The following is a 25,631-nucleotide window of genomic DNA, read 5'->3' as shown; positions in this document are numbered from 1 at the left end:
CATATAGGACAGAACAGGCTGGCAGACACTGATAATAGAGAGGCACACAAAGCGTGACCTGTCTAAGCCCCCATGTATCAGGCTATGTTTTAACAGCAGGAGCTTGTGTGTCAAATGCACAAACACTATTTAGTGTTTAGTATCCTGCCATATTAGTGACACCAACAACAACAAAAAGCCTGACCTTTAACAATCCCCCAGTGGCCAGAAAGAGCAGGAGATGGGCTACGCATGCATGATAACCAACACCTGCTCGTGTAGCTTTGAATATGTTGCTTTGGCACATATTTCTGTTTGAGTCAAGACTGTACTGGAATGTCTACTCAGGATAGACGGCTTCAGCTGCTGTCAGTGGATCAGTGTAAGGACGTTGCATGGTGTGATGTGGAGGGATCACACTCTGAACTATGCAGTGTAAACAGCCAGAGGGGAGAGGCTAGAGCACAAATGGCAGGTATGTACCAGACCAGGACAACACCCTACACAAATCAGATCACTCTCTGTGCCAGAATGTGACATAAAATCACAGCACTGAGTTAAGCATGTAGGATACATACAGTAAAGCCCTCATTTAACATAATATTATCAAGCTTTGCATTGGACCAAGTGCTTGTTTATGTTCAGTCTCTGTTGAATTCCATCCATAGGTGTAGTTTCGCTCTGCCAGGCAGCTGAATGAATGTTTTAAGGACACGGTGCTGGACTTGTCAGACCGGTGTGGCAGTGGGTGTGGACTGACGGCGTATAAGAGCCTGATGGGCTGGCATTAAGTGTGCACTGTGTGGATAGGCTCAGAGGGGCACACACGTTGGATCTAATCCCTACGTACAACGAACAGACGGGTGTATGGTTGTGGTAACTCCTGGAGCATAAGTGACACTATACTCTGGAGGAGGAGAGGACTCGGCTCATGGTGATATCATTTGACTGGAATCAGAATGGAGTCAAATGGCACAGTTGGGAAACACGGTGAGTTGGTGTGTGGTGACGCACAGATTTATACCGCCTGTTGAATTATTCTATACTGCATCCAAGAGCTCACCTGTTGAAGTGTGTCACATGCAGTGGGGGTTGGGCAATATCTAGTGTACGTATGTTTCTGTGATTTTTGGCAATAAGAGTTTTTGTGACTTTATTTCATCTGTATCTAAAAGTTGCTTGGAAGTTTTTAAAAGAAAAGAAAATACATGTAATGTTATGACTTCGAGCGTCATAATATATCATCATACATTCTGTGTGCCTCCCTGCTTGATGGTGGTGCTGTATATTGTGACCGTGTTTCAATGCAAACTGTTATAAAGCACTGTAAGTAAATAGTACTTTGATACAGCGACAAACAGTTGCACCATCTTGTTTTGTTTTGTATCGACTGAAACTCGTCCAGTTGGTCAGAGAAAATCATGTATTGTTCTTTCATGTTGAAACTCTTTTCATGTCCTGAATTCTCAATGTCCTTACCAAGTGAAAAACCTTAGTGACGAAGAGCTGTTGCCTTGTTTGTATCCTAACCTTCGGGTCAGATGTTCCTACCAGCCGAAAGCGTAAATTACATTCAAAACATGCAAATCACCAAAACTTTGGAGCTCTCGAGCTGCTTTGCCTGGTCCTCCTCGCTGCCTGCAGCGAGTTCAGAGGCTCATAAACAGCCTCTGTGAGTCTGTGGCGCGTCTCTTAAATCCGTCTCTTGTGAGTCCTCCCAACTTCATGAACTTCTCTGGAGAATCTCTTGAAGGAATTGAAAAGCTGACAAACATTTTTTCACACTTACTATCACACATTTTTCCTGAGTAACAATGTCATAATTTCCCTCTATAGAAACAGCCCCTTGCTAGTGCATCGTACATTATACGGCATTTAAATTGATTCGATTTGTGTTTGACCCCTGCAGGTTTGGAGGGAGATCCAGATCTACAGTTCCTGCTGGTCGGCGGGCAGCTGATCAAGATTCGCTCGAGCGCCTGGAAGAAGAACCGGTTCTTCAAACTGCAGGAAGACAGCAAGACGTTGTGGTTTGAATCCCACAAAATATTCAGGCGGAAACATACTTGTGAGTTGTTTTCTATATGAGTTACATCTGTTTATTTACATAAGGCACAAAAATGTGAGAAGTTCTACAAAGCCTAGAATCCTCCCGAGTTCCAGTTTGTGTGAGAGTTTTCTTTCACTTGGGCTACTCCAACCCACTGTCTTCTTGAGCTGTTCATTTGTCTGCTATTATTCTGTCAACATAGAGTTCTCCCTTCAGATCTCAACAATAGCCTCTTGCAAACACACCCCTCAAACCCCACTGCTACTCGTGAATATGTGAGCGGTGCATACTGCTGTGAGGCCAAAGACAGACTGGAAAATACTAGTGTTTGTCCATGTGTGTGAGAGAGATTATTTCCCTCAGATTTCTGGTGTAGTAAGCCACTGTCGGGGTGTGAATGTATGGATGCGTCCTCTGGGCCTCTCTGATCTCCCTCCAATCCCGGCGGCGGCTGATGCCACCAGACCTGATAACCTCTGTCCCGAGCCTGAGCCTTGAACAAACACTGAAAGACAAGCTGATATTTAACATGACCAAGCTAACAGAGACGGGCCTCCAAGTCACAGTAATTTCCTTGTTTACGGAAATAAGCGTGTATGTTTTATTGCTTTCCTGTGGTCTCCAGTAAAAAGCTCCTGTTCTCTTTTCCCACCCTCTGTGACTGTCATTTGCCTTGATAGCATTCACAAACACAGAGATACACACTGTCAGGATCACATGAGGTGGATAAATATAACACATTTCTCATGATACAACTCCTTCATATTACTGTCAGTCTGCTATTTGGCACAGAGATATAAAGGTATTGATAATATTTGCAAACCTATCACATCAGAACAATATTGATGGGGTCATATTCAAATAAGTCTTAACAGCTTTGGTATGTCGGCGGTTATTGTATTGCATGTCATTTTCAGTTGCTCATTTCCAACCTCGACGCCAAGCTGGATGGGAACCTTAAGGTCCGACTTATATGACAGCGTATCAGGACTATTGTAGGTGTATGGGGGAGTAATATTCAGAGTAAAAACTTAGAATTGCCAAGAATACATTTGTAAACTTCAGAGAAAAAACTCACAAATTTACAAGAAAACCTTTAGCGTGATTACAGAGATTACGTGAGAATGACTAGTCACCAGAAGTCATAAGTGCATCTCCTTTTTTAAACAAGCATCTAAGAGCATAAACCAGACCAAACATGAAGTGCAGAAACAAACGAATACAATAAGTGCAACAAACTAGTATGGATACAATAAGTGCTAAGTGGAAGGCTCAGGGTAGTACTTCTTGAAGAGGTGAGTCTTCAGCCTGCGCCTAACATTTTATGTTTTGCCAGTGTGTGAGGCGAGAAGATCAAGTGAGGCCGAACTACATCAAATGTTAAATGCAGTTATCAAATCTCCATGGAATGTGTTTGTGTTGCCAAAGGATCCAGATGTTCAGCAGACAACAACAAAATGTCTGAGCGGCCATCTCTTAGAGACCGTCTCTGAGGGCTCTTAATCTAAAACTGTTGCATAGTTCAGTTTTTGGTAAACAAGATTCCAGCTCAACCTACTGTTGTTATGTAACATGTTTACATGACATGTAGTAACAAAGAATTATGTTGGAGAAGATCCTATCTCACCACAATTTATGCCTGATTATGTCTCTAATGATAAGAGATTTGTTTGGGAGGAAAACAACGTAATTTGTATTCATCTTCTCAGTTGTTCCAGACTACATCAAGTTGTTTTACTTATAAAACTGCAGTTCTATAGTGAATCAAATACTGTAATGTGATGGGAAAGGGGTCACTGTTTGTGTCTTTCAGCTCTTTCAGTTTTGGTTTTGTAGCCCACAACTTTACAGCAGACAGACAAAGTCAGCATCTAGCGTTAAAGGGCCAAGTGTGACTTCCAGCGAAGTCGTGGTTGTTCCGAGTTATCACACTGAAAACTACTGTATATATGATTCTAAGAAGCTATTAACAATTATCACGACTGCTGATGACAGAATTGGTAATCAATAGAAAAAGCAATTTGAATGTAATTTTCTGAAATATCTTTTTTGCAATAAACTTCAATATTCTCTTCTGATAACGGCTAAATTACAGGAAAATCATTATATTTTTCGTTTAGACGTTTCGGCCTTTTCCAAATAACAAAACAATGCAAGTGATCGTTTCTCAATAATGTACATATAACAATGTAATATCAATGTTATCTAGTTTAAGTTGAAATACATAACATTTTTGGGAAAGACAAACGAGAACTTAATTTAATTTAGTTAGTAATCCAGACTAGGAGTTTCCACTATGGAGTGAATTAGTTTGTAAAACATATTATTACTTGTATTATTATTACAGATCGAGACTTGACTCCACGAGGATGTTGCACGTCAAACTTAACATTCAGCATGTGAAAGTGCTGTTCATACTTGTTTAAGACTCTTTCTGGGTGAATTCTAGTGTTTTGAGGGAAATCTCTAATGAAGCCCTTCATCTCTCTAAACAGTCTCCATCGATGACATTGATTCAGTGCGCATGGGCCGTCAGTCTGAGGGGCTTAATAAACACACCCACAGCAGTGTTGAAGACCAGTGCTTCTGCATCATCTTCAAGGGCCGCAAGAAAAATCTGGACCTGATGGCAGCCAACGGGGAGGAGGCGAAACAGTGGGTCAACGGCCTGGACAAGATCATGAGCAACATGCACAACCTCAGCCGGCAGCAGAAGAGTGAGCAGTATCCTTGACGTCTGGGTCTTTTAGTGAAGGATGTGTTTGCAAATGTGTTTCCCAAAATGGAACTCATGAGAGGAGATAAGTGCCTTTTTGCTGTGCCAGATTTGTTGTTTTGTTCTTAATTAGTTCAAATATAATTCTTAAATCTAAATGTCAGTTGGATCATCAACTGCATGCGGAAAGCAGACAAGAATGAGGACAACAAGATGACCCTGAAGGAGCTGAAGCACTTCCTGAGACAGGTCAACATCGAAGTGGACGACACTTACGCAGCGGAACTTTTCAAGGCGAGTCGCAACGAGCCATTGCATCCTGCAGATCTTGATATGTTATCCATAAAAACGCATAGTTTGCTAAATTTAAAATCTAGTATGTGTTTCATCGTGTCATAGAAATGTGACGAGTCCAATTCAGGCACCCTGGAGGGCTCAGAGATCAAGCACTTATACGACCTGCTGACACACCGCGAAGAGATAGATGTGATTTACGGAAATTACGCTAGAACAGATGGTCAGATGAGCTCCAGAGACCTGCTCAACTTCCTGTTGACTGAGCAGAGGGAGGAGGTGTCCATGGAAGACGCTCTCAAGCTGATTGAAAAACACGAGGTGGATGAGACAGGTAGGGCTAAGGAGTTTTACACAACACAGTATTGAGAGACACACGGTCACAATCCACATATCGTGTCATATTCACCGGGTCTGTCTGTCCACCAGCGAAGCAGAAGAAGCGCATGTCCAAAGACGGCTTCCTGATGTATTTGCACCATGAGGAGGGCTTCATCCTCAACCCGGCCCACAAACCGGTGTATCAGGACATGCACCAGCCCCTCAACCATTACTACATCTCCTCCTCACACAACACATACCTGATGGCAGACCAACTCAAAGGACCCAGCAGCACAGAAGCCTACATAAAGTAACTACTTTTACCAACAAACTGTATGTAACGTTAACCGAAGGGGAAACTGCTTCTTGAGTTCTGACAACAGCCATGTCAACATCCATCCATTTTCCTCCGCTTATCCGGTCGGGTCGCGGTGGCAGCAGGCCAAGCAGGCTGACCCAGACTTCCCTCTCCCCTGCAACATTTTCCAGCTCATGCTGGGGCATCCCGAGGTGTTCCCAGGCCAGCTGGGAGATATAATCCCTCCAGCGTGTTCTGGGTCTTCCCCGGGGTCTCTTCCCAGTTGGACGTGCCTGGAAAACTTCCAGTGGGAGGCGTCCAGGAGGCATCCTAATTAGATGACTCCTTTCGGCAAGGTCAGCAGTCCCCCCCCCCGCTGAGAACTGCCTGGGCTAGGCCCTGCATTCCCTTCCTGAGCCGTCGGATGGTTTGCCAGAACCTCCTTGAGGCCAACCGAAAGTCCTTCTCCATGGCCTTGCCGAACTCCTCCCATGCCCGAGTTTTAGCATCCGCGACCACCGCAGCTGCAGCCCTTTTGGCCTGCCAGTACCTCTCAGCTGCTTCAGGAGACCCCTGGGCCAACCAGGCCTTGAAGGGCTCCTTCAGCTTGAAGGCTTCCCTCACCTCCGGTGTCCACCACCGGGTTCTCTGGTTGCCGCCACAACAGGCATCGATGACCTTCCGGCCACAGCTCGTAGCGGCCGCGTCGACAATAGAGGCTTTGAACATGGACCATTCGGATTCCATGTCCCCAACCTCACTCGGGATGTGTGAGAAGTTCTTCCGGAAGTGGGAGTTACAGACCTCCCGGACAGGGTCCTCCGCCAGACGTTCCCAGTTCACCCTCACTATACGTTTGGACCAGTTCCCCCGCCATCTGATCCAACTCACCACCAGGTGGTGATCAGTTGACAGCTCTGCTCCTCTCTTCACCCGAGTGTCCAAGACATACGACCGCAGATCAGATGATACGATTACAAAGTCGATCATTGATCTCCAGCCTAAGGTGTTCAGCAAGGTGCTAGCACAGAAGTCCAATAACGAGACACCACTCAGGTTCATGTCGGGCAAGCCGTTCCTCCCAATCACCCCCCGCCAGGTTTCTCCGTCATTGCCCACGTGAGCGTTGAAGTCCCCCAGGAGAATTATGGAGTCGGCAGGCGGCGCCCTTTCCAGAACCCCTCACACCGACTCCAACAAAGGCCGGATACTCCGAACTGCTGTTTGGTGCATAAGCACAAACCACAGTCAGAGCCTTGCTCCCCGCAACCCGTAGGCTCATGGAGGCAACCCTCTCGTTCTCCAGGGAGAACTCCAACACAGCGGCGCTCAGCCGGGGGCTTGTGAGTATCCCCACTTCCGCCTGTTGCCTCTCACCCTGGGCAACTCCGGAAAAGGACAAAGTCCAACCCCTCTCCAGGAGCTTGGTTCCAGAGCCAAGTGCTGTGTGTGGAGGTGAGTCCAACTATATCTAGCTGGTATCGCTGCACCTCCTGCACCAACTTCGGCTCTTTCCCCGCTAGCGAGGTGACGTTCCACGTCCCGAGAGCTAGTCTATGCTGCCGGCGATCGGCTCGCCCAGGCCTCCGGCCTGACCCGCCGCCCGGTCTGCATTGCATCTGACCCCGATGCTTGTCCCTGCGGGTGGTGGGTCCACAGGGTGGCTGCTCCATGTTGTTTCTTTGGGCCGAGCCCGACCAGGCCCCATGTGCGATGGCCAGGCCACCAGACGCTCCCCTCCTGGGTCTGGCTCCGGGAGGGTGCCCCAGTTTCCCTGGTCCGGGCGAGGCGGCTGAAGACCGTGGGCTGCTTATCATCAGGGTCATTTTGAATGTCAACATGTGTTGTAAAAAAAAAGAGCTGGAGTGCAGTGATCCCAGGTTTTCATGAAGGTTTTCTTTCCCTGCAGAGCACTGATGAAGAGCTGTCGCTGTGTGGAGCTGGACTGTTGGGACGGGGCTAACGGCGAGCCTGTCATTTACCACGGATACACACTCACGTCCAAAGTGCTCTTTAGAGACGTCATTAAAGCCATCAAAGACTTCGCCTTCAAAGTATGTTACATAATGATGATTGCATTTTCAAATCCATTCCTGTTCTTCCCAGTTATGGAGAGCTTAACCTCAATAGTTGTTTCCTTCGTTTCTCCAGACATCTGACTACCCAGTGATCCTGTCCCTGGAGAACCACTGCACCGTGGACCAACAGAAGCTCATGGCCCATTACTTGACCTCCATCCTGGCTGATGCTTTGGTCACAAAGCCTCTGGGCAACACCATGGCCACCAACTTCCCCTCACCTGAGGTGTGTAAATCTCAGCTCACTGATTCCTTTTCATGAAACATTCAAAGCCCTTAAGGCCACCAAAGAAAATCTGCCTCTAAAAATTTCACCTCTTAAGTTAATGAACCACTTCACTTTCCTGTTTACATTAACTGATGAGATTAAAGTAAAACCCAATCCTCATTATGTGAGGACCAAATTAAACCGCTAGCACATAATCAAAACAGCATCAATCTGAAGCCTCTGCTCCTCCTCCATGTTTGAATAATGTGGTTTCACAAGATCTTAAGTTTTGCATTTTGTTATCATTGCTCTGTGAGCGCTTTTGTTTTTTTTATACCGTCATTGACCGCTGACTCCTCTGAACTGGCCGGTAGGAGCTGCAAGAAGCATTTCCAGCAATCGGCAAGGCTAAAAACAAGCTTGACCAAGTCTGTTCCTGGCCACCAATAACATGTTTTTTTTCCATTGAAAGACAAGAATATGCTTCCCTACATTTAGCTATTGAGTGGCACATTATGTTTATAAATTGCTTAACACATTTTATCGGTGTCTGTGCAGGAGCTGAAGGGGAAGTTCCTCCTCGAGGGGAAGCGATTGAATAAACTGGATGCTGCCCTCAACAATAACGTTGTAGAGGAAGACACCGTGTCTGAGGAGGATGAGGCTGCAGATTGTAAGGAGAACGGACAGAAAGCCAAATCAAAGGTGCGTCAAGTGTTAGTAATACATTTTTTAAATAAATGTGTTTACTTCAATGAAACTGAGCCGCTATCCTGTCTCCTTTTAGAAATCAAGAATCAAACTTGACAAAGAGCTCTCAAACATGGTAATCTACTGCAAGAGTGTCCGTTTTAATGGCTTTGAACACGCCAAGGAAATACAAGCCTTCTATGAGATGTCCTCATTCAAGGAGAGCAAAGCTTTTAACCTGGCTGAGACTTCAGGTAAACACTAACCTACTAACCTACTTACTAACCTAACTGACATGTTCCGGTATGATTTCTCATGAGCAGAGTATGAGAACTGTTTCAATGTGTTATTGTAGCAACTCCCTACATCCATCACAACATAGACAGACTCAGTAGGATCTACCCTGCTGGCTCCAGAACTGACTCCTCCAACTTTAACCCAGTGCCCATGTGGAACGTTGGCTGCCAGATAGGTACGCTCCCTTTACTATATGCAGAGATCCAGCCATTAGCATAGTAAGTGTTACAGTTAATAGTTGAGGTTTCACTCCCTTCTCTCTCTGATTTGGTTTTTAGTGGCGTTGAACTTCCAGACTCCCTGCAAGGAGATGCACATAAACCAGGGTCGGTTTTTGCAAAACGGTGCTTGTGGCTACATCCTGAAACCAGAATTTCAGAGAAGCCTGTCCTCTCAATTTGACCCCAGCACACTTTCCAAAGGGCCCTGGCTAAAGAAGAAGACCTTTAACGTGATGGTGAGAGTTCTTTGCAGTTTAACCCTAAAGAGGTCACACCAAAGGGACATCAAAGAACTAGCGGCGACAAAGGCCGACTGTTGTGCTGCCTCACGTCGCCTGTGTTGCACTTGACCACACTGCAAAGATCACAGCCAACGACTATCTAGCGTGTACGTTCTGTGGCTGCGCGACAGGAAAGAACTCTCTGTACTAGCAGGTAACGGTGGTCTGCATTCGCCATTCGAAAAGGGAAACAGGAAGACCTAGACAGCGGATATACAAGCCGTTGTTATGATACATACGTGAACCAAAGCAGTTTGTCGACCATTTTCACACCAATCTCGCTCACCAGTTAGCTTCATTCCAGATGGACAAATTGTTTTGACAATTGTCGTGTATTGGAATGTCCAGATGAGTTGGGATGGAAAATAAAAAGCGCTGCGTATGTGTGCCCGCTTGACTTTACGCATTTCTTTTCCTCTCTTCTGTTTCTCTTCCCGTGCACTGATTCGTTGATTGTTAACTATTTGTGTTTTGTTTCTCGATACAAAAGGTGATCTCAGCTCAGCAGTTACCTAAAATCTACAAGGACAAACAAAATTCCATCGTTGACCCTCTGGTGAGAGTGGAGATCTACGGCGTCCCGGCGGACAACGCCAGCAAGGAGACACACCACATCGATAACAATGGTGAGTGTGTAACCCACATACACATACACATACACAGATATGGACACACACCGCATTGTTCAGTTTTCCCTCTGAGCAAATGTCACACGCTGAAAAATAATCCCTCCCTGCAGGGTTCAACCCGACGTGGAATGAGAATTTCACGTTTGACATCCACGTCCCAGAGCTGGCTATGCTGCGGTTTGTGGTGGAGGACTATGACACAATGTCCCACAATGATCTCATCGGGCAGTACTGCCTACCGCTCACCAGCGTACAGAACGGTAAGAGAGTCCAGCTTAAACAGAGTTTGAACTATCAAAACAATTAGATAGACAATAGCAAGATGTAAATCATATGACTGTTTTTCGTGGTTCATATAATGTATGAAGTGTTTCTTACACTGATTTGCAGACGAAGCTACAACTCACTTCCTTTTTTCCAGGGTATCGCCACGTCCCGCTGCTCACCAAGAGAGGTGACGTCATCTGCTCGGCCGGACTCTTTGTGAATCTCATGCTCATAGACGCCCCGTAGGATCACGTTTGGATAAACCTGTGTGTGACACGTGTGTGTCTGATGCTTTTTATGGTTTTATGTGAAGCACTTTGAATTGCCTTGTTGTTGAAATGTGCTCTACAAATAAACTTGCCTTGCTCCACGCTGTTTGTCAATGTTTTAATTATTTAAGACATAAAAAATATTTTTGACTGCAACATTATGAGCATATCAAGAAATGAACTGTACCATACACAAATCTGCTTTTAACATATTGAGCATAAATTCATCTTGTCAAGTATTTCATGTCAAACTAATATTTTCTATCGTACTTGTCTTGTATGAATTTTCACGAGCTCTCAAATAAAACCAGCAGAGTCCTTCATTCAAGCTTTTGTGTGTTTATTCATCATGAAGTGATTCGGCTAATAACAATAATATCGTGAGGAATATCAGATCATGGAACAATTAGCATAAAACATTGAAAGATATGGATAAATATAAAGCACAACAATTGCAAATAATCTTAATTTAAGTCTAAATTGTGTCCTTGCTTTAGTATTTATTCAGAATCATATTAATAAGCTAATTCTAACATCTGTAATCACTTTAACTTGGTTTATGGTGGAAAACAGTCAGAAAAAAACAAAACAAAAATCAGGTGAAATGATCAAGGACCGATCTTGTCTTTCAGCTGACAGCTAAAATGCTTCTTCAGTGAGTTTGTTGTCTGAATAAAAGTGAGACCGATTTGACATCGTTTCCCTGTAAATCCAACGGTGCATGTGTCTCAGAAAAGTCCTGCTTTTTTCTTCATATCACTCTGCCTCCACTTTGGCAGGCGCTTGAAGTCTGAGCGAGTCGTTCCAAGCAGGCTCTCAAAAGCAACATCAGAGAGGTAATCCTTCAATCAGAGCACAGAGGACAGGAAACAGTTAGACTGACCTCTACTGTACTCTCTGTGTTAATTGTTGAACACGGTGGAGATTTTGCGAAGTAGTGATGTCTCTACCAGCAAAACCGTTGTTTAAATCAGGCATATGACTCTGAGGCTCTGAGGCGGTTGTCCAAAATACCTGTGATGTGGGCGCACACTCATTCACACACACACACACACACCCTCAACCCCCCCCCCCAGGCGTGCTTCTCGGTTAAGGGGAAGTCCAAGGTCTGAGCCAGCAAATTACTGAGACGCCACCTAGTCTAGGGGAGAAGGAGGGGGGGGGGGGGGCAGCCATCGCACCCCCGTGGAGTCCGGGAAGCCGGAGGCAGTGTGATCCATGAGAATATAGGTCATTAGTCTAGAGAAGAAAGAAGGGAGAATCCCAGCCGAAGTCAAAAAAACGAAGTCAGCGGTTTCAAGGAAAAACTATGGGGCGGTCAGATCAAAAGATTAGCCGGAGGGTGAGCATAAATAACGTGCCCTTGACAGTGGCGGCATTAAGTCTGCGGTGGAGCTCTTAGCGACACACAGAGAGACCCGGCTTTCTGAAAAATACGCTGATGCAAGGGTTTTTTGCCTAAATCAATCAAATGATGTTGGAAATTCTGTTTGAAGAAGTGATTTATGTGAATGGGAAGAATGCGCTTGAAGCGAGCGAACCAGCCCGTATTAGTATAAATACCAGCAGTTTTGAAACAGCAAGACGCACTCTTGGAGCAGGACCTGGAAGACGCTTTTGGAGAAGGAGTCTCTAATCCCGTGCGGGCTCCGGCCTGCACGGAGGAAAACTTTAACTTTTTACAGAATCTCCGGACTTTGACTGTCGGAGGTTTTTAAGAAAACTTAGAAGGTTTTTTTAAGTCTAGTCAGGAGAGAAGGCTCACTCTGTCCAGTCCTGCGCTGGGTGAATCATTAACTTTTTCCTCCGTAAGCTACACAGCCAGCCCGTCTGCAGGCTGAGTCAGCTTTTTACAGATCCTTTGTCTGTAAACTGCTCTGAAGGGGTTTTTGAATACTTAGGTGATGTTTTCTTATATTTTTCAGTTAACGATTTTCCTCTGCATTTTGGACCAAGAGACTATACTTTGATTTAAATGCAAATAAATAAATAACGAATTAGTTTCTTCGACCGACTCCATTTCTTCATATTTTCCTGAGAAGCCAGCCCAGAGAAGGGGTCACACCTCTGATGATCCCCTTCAGCCCCTGAGGTAAGTTGTGTTTGATCCAGCTCGGTACATTACTGATGGCATTCTTGAAATGCCCAAACCACACTGATACTTATTCTAATAATAAAAAATAAAAAAAAAATTAATAATTATTAATTTTTCAATTTTTTATTATTGGATTAAAAAATCGTGAGGGGTTACCCCCCAGATATCACGTAACATAATACATCAGGAAACACTCACTAATTATAACTGAATCACATTTACGACCAGAGAGGGATTTTGAGTCAATGGGGTCCTTGGCACAGACGTGTAAACGGGCCCTCCTTACAGGTGGGCAGGCTGAAAAGAGAGTATTTCTTTGTAGCCATTTATTGTCAATGTAGTTACTTTGTGTTTCCTATTTTTGAAGTCACTGTGCAACTTTTTTGTCAATTTGTGTCTCTTTGTAGTTATTTTTTGACTTTTTGTACTAATTTTGTGTCTCTTTGTAGTTTTTGTTTTTGTTTTAATCGTTGTAGTTGTGTTGTGTCTACTTGTCGTGGTTTTGTGTCTACTTGGTGTCATTTTGTGTCTCCAAGCACTCATTTTGTGACACTTTGTATTAATTGTATGTCTCTTTGTAGTTCATTTTGTGTTTCCTTGTAGTTGTTTTGTGTCTATTTCTAAAGAAACTGAGTGAACAGTTTAACTAATCATGGGTTTGTGCTGTACTGGATTTCAGTAAAATGCTACCGTATAGCCTTTGTATGCCTTGAAGCTGTTTTACTGAATGAACCACAAAACAAATAATAACATTAGATTGTATTTGGCAGATATTCAATATTAAGACTCTAATCTGGATACGTAGAAAAAAAACTGAACTGTGACTTTCCAACAAGACAAAGTTCACAAAGCCACGTGTGCAGCATTCACACCTCGCACATAATGACTTCCACGCTTTTGCAACATCCATAATTCTTTACCCACCTCTCTCTGACCGGGGTCCACTCCCTGTGGCAGCTCACTGGGTGACTTGTTGACGATGAGCTCTGGGTCCAGATACATCCCAGAGCCTCCAGCAGAGGACACAGTGCCACCACCTGGGGATGATGGACTGAAGCTCGGGGAGGGGGACAGGGTCATGGACACAGAGGTCTGGGCTCTCTGAGTTGACGGGCTGGTGGGAGTAGAGGGTCTGGGGGACAGATCACCTCCGTGGAACCGGTAGACTGGAGGGGAGCTCGTGGGGCCTCCTGGAGCCCTGTAACCACCTCCACTAACCCCGACAGGACTCTTATTGAGATTAGAGCTGTTCAGATCCTGCAGACGTAGTACATGGGTGAGCGAATTCATATTTGTGGTGGATTATTACATGACGTTTTGGAGAAAACATAAATATTGTAAATATTCACAGATTAGTAACAGTATCATTAGATACATTAGTCGTTATTACATTTGTGATATTAGTATATTTCGTCAATTAATGAAAGAATTAGTGTCAATTAATCACTTACAACAGTGATCTGTGAGAGAGATGCTGGATCACTCAGCTTTTTTTTCATCTCCTCATAAGAGTTTCCTCCCTGTGGAGAAGATCAATGAGCCAGGATTGAAAATCCGTAAGCATGCAGGGTCATCTTCATCGTCAAACAATCTGTCTCTGCATCTTCTTTCACATTTCTAAAATGATTCACATGTTTGTGTCTCTTGTCAATCATCCGTGCTGATGTAATGGAAATGCACATTCATAATACCATTCCAAATGATTGAATCATGCCGCATTATTGTATCAAGAGTACTCTCGTGCCTCTCGCTGAGATCAAAGAGCCCATTACAAACTCACGCTCCACTTGTGAGGATCCCAGGCATTGAACCAGCCGGTGAAGGTGGGCGGTTCATATCCCTGTTTGACAAAGACAGTGGGTGCGTCGGGGTCGCGGCCTGCAGGGTGAGTCCTCAGGTACTCCTGCGCGCTGTTCCACGCCTCCTTGGTCTCGTACTGGTTGGCTGAGTTTCCAACCCACAAGAAAATCTGAGGTGTTTTGGAGAAAGAAGAAAAATAAAGACAATTCCCTTCTAGAGTACCGTGAACTAAGTGTTTGTAGCCTTTCCATAATGTTGTCAGACACTTAAAAAAAACCTATGACATGAACCAAAAGTCCTGCAGCTGAAACCAGCCACACTGCAATTACAGGGCTCCGACTGGAACTACTCAGCTATACCAAGCCACTCCTGGCTTTATTATTATTTTTTCTAGACATTTTTAAAGAAGTATGTTTATATCTGAACTGATCGAGGGCCGCTGTGCTGGGGGCAAAGCAGTCTCAGGGTCGTTTTTCAGCTGTCTGTCTTCATTTACGTGGCATGGATGAGCGTTTCAAACACGTTCTCTGTCTCCGTCTAGTGGAGGAATGTTGGTGCTGCACCCATGATAAAGGAACGAGCCGGTCCAATGGACCAATGGATTATGGGTTTCTTTAAATGGGAACATATATAATCATATATCATTGATTTACTTTTTAAAACTAAGCCAACAGCAGCTGTATTTAGATTGAATCAACACCTATTGATGTGTAAATTAAATAAAATGAATTTTACAGTTACCTGGAACACTTCCAATGGTACAGATGGTACCTAAATGTACCCAAATGGCCAATTTGGAGATTCTGCCTCAACATGCCCCCTCCAGCTTTGCTCCGCTTCACTTTAATAGCATCAGTCTGTGCAACGTTCAGATGTCGCGTTGTGGTGTGATTTGTTTGTTTTGTCTTTGCTTCTCACCTCCTCCCAGGTGTCCAGCAGCATGACATCCTCTTCGTCCAGGTCACTCTGAGCGTAGTCGTCCACCTCGGTCATCCTGAAATTACCTGTCTGATTGGAGCATTCAAACAGCCGGGGACTGTGAGGAGGCTCCTCCCTCTGCAGTCTGAAACAACACAGAGCTCCCGCCGTCATTACAACTGTGTAATCTGTTATATGTGTGTGTGTGTGTGTGTGTGTGTGTGCAGACTATATTTTAGATGACATTGGGCATATTCCACTGACCTTGATATAAAAATAATCCATGGAGATTTGAGTGGAAGTTTATTAATGTTTCCAAATATAATTAAGAGCCTTTTGGACGAGTTCTGGGGTCCTTGTTTATATATGCTGTTGTAATTGTTATTTTTGCCTTTATAGTATCGAGTAAAAAGAACATATTTGGAGAACATCAAGGCCTGGTTGAATGCTGATAGCCGTTAATATGTGCTGGTGCTGAACTGTCGTTAAACAAGAAAACAAACTCATTTCTCTGGAGATTGCAATAATATCACCACAAAAAAAGAGCCGGATTGAAAGGTGTGATGTTGCTGCTGTCTGTGCTTACCTCTTGTCACTAGCATAGGGAGCCTTTCCTCCCAGAGATACCCAGAATTCAGCTGGCTCCTGGCCCTCCATCACCACCTGCTTGTCCTGCTTGGACAGCACATCAGACATCGCTCTCCCCATCACCCTCTCATCGCCGCTGCAGCCCTGGAGACGCACAGAAGCAGACATCAAACAAACAGGGATTTGTGTGAAAATGCCAACACGCAGACACACGTTCACATTTCTATTTGAGGCTTTGCCAGCTTGTTACAGCGCTCCAGAACGAAGCACGTACCTTTCCGTACCACAGGAAGCATATGTGGTCGGTCTTGAGCAGGAAGACGTCGTTGGTGTTGAGAAACGAGGCCCTCGCCAGCACTTCGGTGGCCTTGGTGTTCAGCTCGTTAGTCCCTCTGACCTGGAAGAGCCTGGCACCTCCGTCAGGGTTGACCACACCAGGTCGGCCCGTACCTCCCTAAAGAAACACACACATATAATATGCACGCAGGGATGTAGAGTGGACAATGATTCATATCTTTATGATATTTTTAGCACTTTGAGAGGTAAAACATTTCATATTGTATTGCAGTAACAATTGAAGATGAAGGCCTTTTTTGTATTTGGGCGTTGCAACCAGCTAAAAAAAAAGAAGACAATCTTCAGTGAGAGAAAATGCACCTCAAAAATGATGAGTTTGCCTTTGAAAATAGCAAGGAAATGGCGAGGCTCCTTTCCCATGACCACCCTGACCTGGACCGGGGCTCCATTGTACTTGTTATCAATATTGACAGCCTGGTAGGCGCAAGCTGTGATCTCATCTTTGGTGGAATGACGGCCCTGGTGAAAGAAACTCAAGTTAATAAAGAGTAGCTGTTCTTTTGATTTGTTTGTCAGTGCCAGAAAGAGCGACATAAAAACAAGGACAATATTCCTACTGTGATGCTACTGACCTGCCACATGTAGAGTATGTACTGCCTCTGGTTTGATATTTGATACGTGTACAGCACCAAGTAGCAGTCTCCTCCATAAAACTGTCCGTAAGTATTTGGATTGACTTCGGCCACCTCCAAGTTCTCGATGCGCCACACCTGACCCGCACGTGAACATTATCAAAAATGTAAAGAAATTCAATAATGTCAATATATTAATAAATACAACAGATATTAAATCCATCTGACATTTGGTGTTTTTTTTTGTATTTTGGCATTATGTTTCCTCACCTTAACATCTCCAGAGGCGTCGTCCACCATTCGCTGCTGCGCTGCCAGTTCAGGACGTGCGTGGAGCTCCATCACATCAAACTTCACCTGTTCGACCTTTGCTGCATGGACCCAAAGTATTCAGTCTTACAAGTTAAGAAGAAATTAAGGAAATAAATAATCATATCAATTATATACAAACAAACTATATTATTTTATAATGAAATTGTAAATAAATAAATATTGAAATAAAAACTGCTGAAATTAATTTTTAAAAAAAAGACCTACAATATGCAATTTGATTGTGAAAAAAAGCAGGTGTTGTATGTTACCTATCTTTCCCATGCTGTAGGTGGTACCAAGACCCTGAGTTTGCCCTTTATCTGTCCAGGATTTGAACAAGTGCTTGAACATTGCTGTCTCTCCTCCCTCAGACATCACCTCCACACTGGTGCTGGGTGGGTAGTTCTTGGCTTTGATGTAGCCCTGGTAGAAAAGTTGGATCAATTATTACTGGTTTACTTGGTGATCCTGGTGAAAAAAGAACCACCGTATTAAATAATTAGTTTGATGTGCAGAAATCTTTGAAGTAAACTCACCACTGCCCTGTTGAGAGCTTCTTGCCGCTCCTCCTTGGAGGCCTGTTTGCCTTTCCACACCATCACACTCGAGCCTCTCTGGTCCACGATGTAACAGTCCTGACAGTGAGAGAAAAAGAGACAATGAGCATGCTCTATATAACAGTCTCAGAGGAACATGTTCAAAGGATGAAAGGGAATTACAGAGGACTGCAGCAGATCTTGGGTTAGGGGCTGTGTGGCCACTTCTTGAACCACGACATTCCCGCTATTATCAAAAACGCTGAGGAGAGAGGAAGAACAGCGTATGATTGTATTCAACATTCCCAACATGTTGCAGCAATGATCCAACAGATCACGAGGTCCTTACTGGTAGAGTCTGACGCTGGTGTTCTGCACCTGGTCGGGTTTGTCATCAGGAATGGCCTCCTTCAGCTGTCCGGTTCTTGGGCCGAGCACTGCCATCATGACTTTCATGAGCTCTGGGGAGTCCTTCTCATCTCCTCCCTCCACCAGACCAATCTGAGCTCGACCTCCTCGCTCCCTGTCCCGGATGTCCTGAGCCAACAAGACTGCCTGCAAACAAAGACAGATTATGGCGTCTTTCCCCTTTGCTGCTATGCTTCGTTACTAATTGACAATTATTGACTTAATATATAAAGATTGATAACAACTGTATCTATACCTGCAAGAGCAGTTCATTTGTATTTGCTGTCCCTACTTTTCAATGACTGTAATGTGGACAATTTATTTTATTATTATTTTCCCAGATTTTATTTGGAAGAAATTTGGTTAGAACCAACATTTATAAAAAAAAAAAGGAAAAATCGAATCCAATTTAACAACAACTATGTTAGAATATTGTGTTTTTTATATTCATGCAAAGTCTCATGTGGAAAAGTCATTTTAAAAAAGTTTTTTGTATTTCCTATTTTGTAGCTCTTTAGTGGTGGTGTAGCAACAACGTTAGTGCATCGCTGCTCTTTTGTAACCAATCAGAGTGTAGGATTACCTTGAGCTTCTCTCTCCTGTTGCTCTGGGGGCCGTTCCACTGCACGATGGCTTTCCCCATGTCCAGCAGGAATATATCTCCATTGTTAACGCTGTTCCATGACACCTCCACCTGCACACACACACACACACACACACACAAACTTTATCATGATGGAGAGTTATTAACCTTTACTCAAATGAAAAGGACATGCTGTCATAAAACCAATAAAAAGAAAAAAAATGTTCGTCAAATATTAATTAAACACCACACAGTCATAGCACGCGACAGCCAATTAACACCTACTTTGACAGCTATGGCAACAAGCACGCCATCATTTGTTCAAGAGGGAGTGCCGACACCCCTTGCAGGCTGTGTGAGACCTGTGAAAGGTCCAGTGGGAGGTACAGGGCAGGCAGCATGAAGCCCTTTATATTCTACTCGGCATACCTCTGTCGCTGTGACATGCTTCCTCCCTTTGACGTGCAGCAGTCGCAGGATGTTGTAGACGTTTGTGTCAACATGGTGAAAACCGGAGGCCACTCCACCCTTCTTGTAGCTGTGGAGAGATCAGCGCACGTTACCAAAGTTCAGGTGTAATAAAACAACTCTGGAGAACACACATGAAGCAGGATGATTGCAAAAGCACTTGGCTGAATTTGTTATTTTGGTAATTTTGCAATTTAACCTCAGTGTGAAGCAAAAACACGACGAAAAGTCAGCGGTTAATGAACGTTTTCTTTGCTGAGCTGCCTCAACAAAACAAGTGCAAATTGTGTCATCATGATTTCATGCAGAGGGATTACTGTTCATGTCTCAGGAAGATTACAGCGTAAGTGTGTGTGTGACTATTTGGTCACCACCCGTTCACACACACCAGATTTCTTTCCTTTGACTCACATGAGGCCATTTTTGAAGTAGCTCCTGAACCGTGGAGACTCATTACCCTGCACCTCCCTGTGCTGGACCGGACTCCCACCCAGGTGCTCGTCCAGCTGGGTGACGTAGATGGCTGCTGCGCCTTGCTCGTCCTGAGAAGAGGAGTTTCCTATCCAGTAGTGGACGTCAGCCGACTGGCCCGAGCCCTTGTTCTGACTTATCTGGTGAAAGATGCAGATGATAGAAGACCAACACTTGTACACATACCATCAAAGCATGTTTAAGTCACATGCCTTCATTAGTGTTGAGCCTCTTGAGAAATCAACCAGTTTTGTACTTACATAAAGAACAATGTAACAGTCTCCCTCAAAGAAGTTACCAAAGCCTTGAGCTGGAACAGGGACCATCTGCATGTTCTGAATGAGAAAACAACAAACATGTTAGATGCTATGAAAAATAAGACCTGTGTGACCAGTAACACCCACACACACACACACACACACACACACACACACACACACACACAGTAATATGATATTTGTTCAAAGGGCTGACTTACATTGATGGTCCATATCTGCAGGCCTGGCTTTTGGCTGACATTTCTAAATGTGTCTTGATTGTCATCACTCATCATTCTACTAAACTGAAACAAAGACACATGTCAGGTTTATCCTATGCTGTGTGAAGAAATATAATGATTTAAGACATGTTTAATGTAGGTGAGATGCATGCGCAAACATTACACAGAAACTTTAGACATCGTAGTGATGCTGAAGCATAATATCTAATATATTCAGATTGATGGTCAATGGTGGAACGCAACTGTACTGTACTTAAGAGCAGTTTTAAGGTACTTTGTATTTTACTCGAGTGTCCATTTTGAGCTACTTTAAACTTCTACTTCACGACTTTTCACGTCAATATTTAACTTTTACTGCTCCACAAATGTTGATGATCTTATATCATGAAACCATTAAACAGCATTAGTTACAATTAGTTCCTCCTCAACCAACTATAACATTCAATGATATAATACATAATACGAACGTCCACAAGGGCCCAATACTGCATTGGCAAGTAGCCTACTTTTAAAGTAGATCGTTCGAATATTTCTAGATTTTTACTTCGGTAATAGTTTGAATGCAGGACTTTTACTTTTAAACAACAATAGCAAAGTATAACTTTTTAAGTTGATCGGGCGTTTCCACATCCAGCAGACACAGAGCACCAGTTTCATTCATGAGGAGTTGTGTTTCTAATGTAAGTCCAATACATTCTCTCTTTTTAGCTCTGGCTTTGTTCTCCACCAGCTCCTGCTGGAAATATTTGGGTAATTAGCTGCTAAATGCTCCGCTATGTTCATTCATTTAACTTCGTCTGCCATTTAGTTCTCAGCAGGTACGCGAACAGTTGGTTTTTAGCATTTGTGCTCCAGAAAAATGTGTCCTTACATAAGGGTGAATCAAAACAATGACATGTGAAAGGCTCAGCTGAGGGGAAACTACTTTGAGAGCACGTTAAGGCTTCTGCACCACCACTGCTTGTACCTTTAACAGAATATTATGAAACACATATTTAATTGCAACTCCTCCAACAGCATTTTTGAAGCCTCCTACCCCTCATTGCTCAGTTCCTTATCTTTTCACTGGAAACAGATGTTTCTAAAGTGACAAGTGAACCATTTCAAAAGATTGGATCTGTGACAGCGACACACCTCTTTCATGCGTGTCAGCTTGGCACCGCAGCAACGTACACGTTCTGCAATCAGCGGTGCTTAAACGCCTCTTGACTCAGATATCAGAAACAACAGCACTGATCAGCAAACACACCGGCTGAGCCGAGAAAATATACAGGCTTAGTGGCGACACGTGGAAACAGGCTCGGTGGGGATGCTACGCTGCCGGCAACAGATCATGAATGCAAATACAGGATCCGTGAATGTATGATGTGATTGGGAAATAGCCGGGGGAGCTGTGCTTGCAGTTATTCTCCAGGGAAATATATCAGCTGTAATTTATTGGCTCACACAAACATTAATCTTTGCTCCGGGTGGAGAAATGAAACGCCTGGCTGGGCAGTGATTGATGGAGTGGGTGGTGGAAGGTGAGGCAGATCAGGTCAGCTGTACAATACCAGGATGTTAACCACACCCTTTATTAATACTATCAAGGCTCAGGTTTTCAAATAATCAGATACAAAGAGGTGACACACAGAGCAAACAGAAAAAGGGTTGAGATTTTAATAACATAATAGGGCTTGGGCTATCGTTGCAAAATCCTACTTCATTTGGTGTGTGAGTCTGAGGAGGACAGAGTAAGACTAAGACTGTAAGACTACGTCAACATGATTTTGCAATATCTCACAATATACAATATAATACATAAAGAGTTGCGGCGCTATAAGCAGCTTTACAGCAAGATGATGTATCCACAGGTGCCAAAAGTAACAATTAGGTGATAACTAATAGTCGATGCTTAATCATCGTGTAACCGTGGCCACGTTTGCTACCATTAGCTAACATTAGCTACCATACAATACTGGTCATACCAGACCAAGTGAGGCTGTAGCAGATTAACTGCAGAGTGTACTAAATGTAGCAAAGCTTTTTTTGTGTTATTTCTTCATTCAAAAGTTAAGCAATCTCACTTGAAAGCCAAATTCTAAAGTCTGCTACCGAACTCTTTGCTTTGAGTACATACTTTTAATTACTCTAATGCCTAGTTCACACTACACGACTTAAGCGCTATAGGTGTGAACTTTCGTGCAAGACCCGGGATGAGGGAAAACCCGGGGAGGGGTCGCCTCACCTATAGCCTGCCTGTGTGAGCTATGTGTTGCATAATATGCAGTTGTTGTTGTTGCACCATAGGGTGTTGGATGTTTGCATGACTAAACATCAACATTAACACAGGGAAAACAGAAAAAACTTGTGGAAACAGGCTAATATGTGAACATGTGTGCCGACGACAACATCAACAAGCATGACTGCTTCACGAGGGTAAGGTAACGTATAGTTTGGACACCTCGTGGGGGAGTCCTCCTGGTGAAAGATCTAGTGTGACGTCAATGGCCCCTTCCACACTTCCTACCCTCTACGCCTGGCACCATTGTTTCGGACCACACCTATTGTCAATCTTTGCCTTCATTTTGATCACAACTTGACTGCATCTTGCACAATTGGGACGATATCGCGCTGACAAAATATGCCCACAAACAGTAATAAACACCTGACAAAGTACTCAAAACCGCCTCTGCGGCAGTTTCCACTACAGCAGGTGTCCCAGGATGACACATATACAGACTCACAATGTGGAAACAAAAATAGCTACTCGCTGCTGCGGCTGGTAAATATTCATTCAGGATAAAAGCAATTACCTCGCCAACGATTGTAAAATGTTACGCTTAAAATGATGCCAAAAGACCAGAGAGGATATTTTTCTGGTGCTAAAAAACATTCATGTTCCCGATCCAAACATCTATTGATTCATCCATTTCCTTTTTTTTTATCTGGGCCAAAGGAGTGGCCACACCCATAGTCCACATTACAAACTCTTACTAAAATAACAGTTTCCCTCAGTGTGCAATATCAATGTATACGTTTTGATGAAATAACCCTTTTATTATTTAGTTTATTATCTCACATTCACCATAAAAAAATCACGACATAAACGAAGACGAAATCTTAATTGGTTTTTAGTTGGTTGACTAAATGACGTAACTATGGCTTTGTTGGTTGTTCAAGACTTTGGCCGTAGTGGCAACTCCCTGTTGTTAATGAAAGACAAACATTGTGCTCTGCAATCCGATCTGCCTGAAAATATATGAAAAACAAATCATTTCTGAAAAGATCAATTGAACCCCAGCGTTGCTTCCATTACTGTGACAGGAAAGACTGGTTCCACCTCAATCAATGTGCAGTGTCCATTGACTCAGCGTCACAATGAGCTTTGTCAGTGCTCTAAATACATGCAAATGTCTTCACCTCCAATTCATATAACATGATGTAGGTTTCAAAACCCAGCATTGGGTCTGATTTAAAGATATTCCTTCAACAAATATGGTAACGAAGATGTCACCCTCCCCAAACTGCAGTGATTCAGATGAAGGAAATAGATAGGATGGAGGATAGACATTAAAAACAACTGAAAACAGTCTGGAGAAAGCTCGCACCAAAACAAAAGAATGGAACTTACCTTGTGTTGTGTGTGGCGAAGTGAAGGCCTCGCTGTCGCCTACAAGTTGTGGAGTTAGAGCAGTGAAATTAGGTCTTTAGGCAATATAAGTACTGCTGGCTTTCCCTCCTATGTACAAGCTGGAGTGTGTGTGGTAGAGAGGGCTTGGTTTATTTGTGGGCTTGGTTTATTTGTCTCCACACCCAGGTCTGAACACACCTGCAATTTCCTGCCTCAATATTTGCACTATACAACAACCTTGATACGCCCGTCCTTACATCGTTTCCCAGCCCTTTCTGAAATAAAGGTGTTTTAAAAAAAGGAGGCTCTGGCTTGTTGTAAGGATTCTTGAGGAGAGCCAGACTTGCAGAATGCATCACAAAGTCAAGACACTTCATCTACAATACCTGAATTGAGATTGGACTCGAGCCTCACTCGACGGTCCCGATTATGCTTCCAGCAAGAGTCGTGTTTATGCTCGGCCGAGCCCTCAGCAGCGCAGTGGGGCATTACAGGGCCCACTTGACACCAATTATTCATTCAACAACGGTTACAACTAGCAGATGGGGGAATTGGACTCAAGGAGCTGCGAGGGGTATTGGAAAGGAATCAGAGGCTTTCTGTGGCTGAGCCTCTCGTTCTGTGCCCACTCACACAGACACTCGAGGAGGAACGCTTGACATTATTGAAGGTTTGCAGCGCTGGGCTTTGATCCCCCAGCAGAGCAGCCATTGGCAGCGTGTGCTGACATTTGTTTGCTAAATGTGGAGAAGTCTTAACATGCTGCAGCCAAAGTGATTGTCACACTTTGTTTTGGAAGTATTAGACAAGAAGAGTCTTTGCAGTGTGTGGATGTTAATCCACAGTAAAACACTGCATTGTGTGTAAAGAAACAGTGTAAATACATTGTGGACGAGTTGCTTTTACAGCTAAGGATACCCTTGGAACTGATCCCTTGGAACTGATCCCTTGGAACTGATCCCTTGGAACACTACATAAAGCATCAAATCCTGCTTCTGCTTCCCCCCCTCCCAAAAAACATTTTCAAACTGTGAACAATCTGTAAACGTATTCTGTTGCACGTGGCAGTGAGTTCATGGATGGGGCACCCTGCTGATGTTTTCTGTTCAGGGATACATCTATTACACTCGTCTTTGTCTTATTTAGTTGACGCAGCCCCTGCCAGGGAATCTGGAAACAGATTTGTTACGCAACTACCCTGGTTTTCTTGTTAACCAACAGCTTCAAGTCAACATGCAGGCTGAACGTTTTTCTTACCTTCGACCACGGCTTTCCATTTTTAGCTTCAACCCTGGACTCCATTATGAAAATATGATCATTTCCACAACGTGGTGAACTTCAGTCCCCACATATTTGAGGGACGAATGGAAAATGAAGAGGAAAAGAAAAACCCTCCACAAGAGTTCTTCAGGCTTGAACAATGAGCTCTGTAATGCCTAATCCACTGCTGCAGTTAAAGTGGCTGCTACGTAAGCGGAAGCTAAAAGTTCACATCAAGATATCACATGAAGCGCAGCTCCTCTTGGTTGCACATTAACCAGTTTTTCTATCCATATTATGAATGCACCTGCAGATCAGACAATGGAGCTTGGCCCTTTGTGGAAGAAGTCAGCAGTGTCCTTTTGTGCCCAATGTTTAAAATGGCCCTGAATGCATACATTAAACGATAATAATACAATGTATAATACATTATCAAACTTTAAGCACTTTAAGGACTTCTCATGGTGGTTTAAAACAAACACAATTAGATGACAACTGAGCGAACTGCTCCTGCTGACAAAGACCATGTGATAGGATGCAAAGCTCCAGCCCA

General features: G+C 43.8%; 2 protein-coding genes across 3 annotated transcripts; one reads left to right on the top strand and one right to left on the bottom strand.

Annotated features, from left to right (window-relative positions):
- Nucleotides 1-789: 789 nt before the first annotated feature.
- On the top strand, nt 790-10,734 carry LOC306794173 (1-phosphatidylinositol 4,5-bisphosphate phosphodiesterase delta-1-like). The gene is made up of 15 exons (XM_079292124.1): nt 790-969; nt 1,889-2,047; nt 4,525-4,753; nt 4,910-5,039; nt 5,145-5,373; nt 5,469-5,670; nt 7,568-7,712; nt 7,810-7,962; nt 8,503-8,649; nt 8,732-8,888; nt 8,990-9,106; nt 9,210-9,388; nt 9,924-10,059; nt 10,173-10,322; nt 10,484-10,734. The coding sequence occupies exons 1-15, from the start codon at nt 939-941 to the stop codon at nt 10,573-10,575; spliced, it is 2,256 nt and encodes a 751-aa protein (XP_079148250.1). The 5' UTR covers nt 790-938; the 3' UTR covers nt 10,576-10,734.
- Nucleotides 10,735-10,965: 231 nt separating this feature from the next.
- On the bottom strand, nt 10,966-23,881 carry vill (villin-like). 2 transcript variants are annotated; one of them, XM_079292577.1, is made up of 20 exons: nt 23,819-23,881; nt 20,185-20,268; nt 19,967-20,041; nt 19,647-19,846; nt 19,197-19,305; nt 18,768-18,878; nt 18,126-18,331; nt 17,960-18,038; nt 17,777-17,875; nt 17,510-17,663; nt 17,199-17,299; nt 16,929-17,066; nt 16,657-16,815; nt 16,274-16,453; nt 15,998-16,143; nt 15,412-15,556; nt 14,474-14,662; nt 14,145-14,213; nt 13,618-13,950; nt 10,966-11,440 (listed from the first exon to the last, which is right to left on the bottom strand). In XM_079292577.1, the coding sequence occupies exons 2-20, from the start codon at nt 20,257-20,259 to the stop codon at nt 11,327-11,329; spliced, it is 2,682 nt and encodes an 893-aa protein (XP_079148703.1). In that variant the 5' UTR covers nt 20,260-20,268; nt 23,819-23,881; the 3' UTR covers nt 10,966-11,326. The 2 variants fall into 2 exon arrangements, with proteins under 2 accessions (XP_079148703.1, XP_079148704.1); XM_079292578.1 differs by lacking the exon at nt 14,145-14,213.
- Between the last annotated feature and the right edge of the window lie 1,750 nt (nt 23,882-25,631).

Source organism: Melanostigma gelatinosum, assembly GCF_949748355.1.
Source record: "Melanostigma gelatinosum genome assembly, chromosome: 20".
NCBI classification, from domain to species: domain Eukaryota; kingdom Metazoa; phylum Chordata; class Actinopteri; order Perciformes; family Zoarcidae; genus Melanostigma; species Melanostigma gelatinosum.
The sequence above is the reverse complement of the archived record's forward strand: the minus strand, read 5'-3'. Positions and strand labels throughout refer to the sequence as shown.

What these genes read in the sequence shown, in the direction of transcription:
- LOC306794173 (XM_079292124.1), top strand. Translation starts at nt 939, where the DNA reads ATGGAGTCAAATGGCACAGTTGGGAAACACG. An exon ending in GAACGTTGGCTGCCAGATAG is followed by an intron (nt 9,107 to 9,209) that starts GTACGCTCCCTT and finishes TTTGGTTTTTAG; the next exon opens with TGGCGTTGAACTTCCAGACT. An exon ending in ACACCACATCGATAACAATG is followed by an intron (nt 10,060 to 10,172) that starts GTGAGTGTGTAA and finishes CCCTCCCTGCAG; the next exon opens with GGTTCAACCCGACGTGGAAT.
- vill (XM_079292577.1), bottom strand. Translation starts at nt 20,259, where the DNA reads ATGATGAGTGATGACAATCAAGACACATTTAGAAATGTCAGCCAAAAG. An exon ending in GCAAACTCATCATTTTTGAG is followed by an intron (nt 16,454 to 16,656) that starts GTGCATTTTCTC and finishes GTGTTTCTTTAG; the next exon opens with GGAGGTACGGGCCGACCTGG. An exon ending in CTCTCTCACAGATCACTGTT is followed by an intron (nt 13,951 to 14,144) that starts GTAAGTGATTAA and finishes CTACGTCTGCAG; the next exon opens with GATCTGAACAGCTCTAATCT.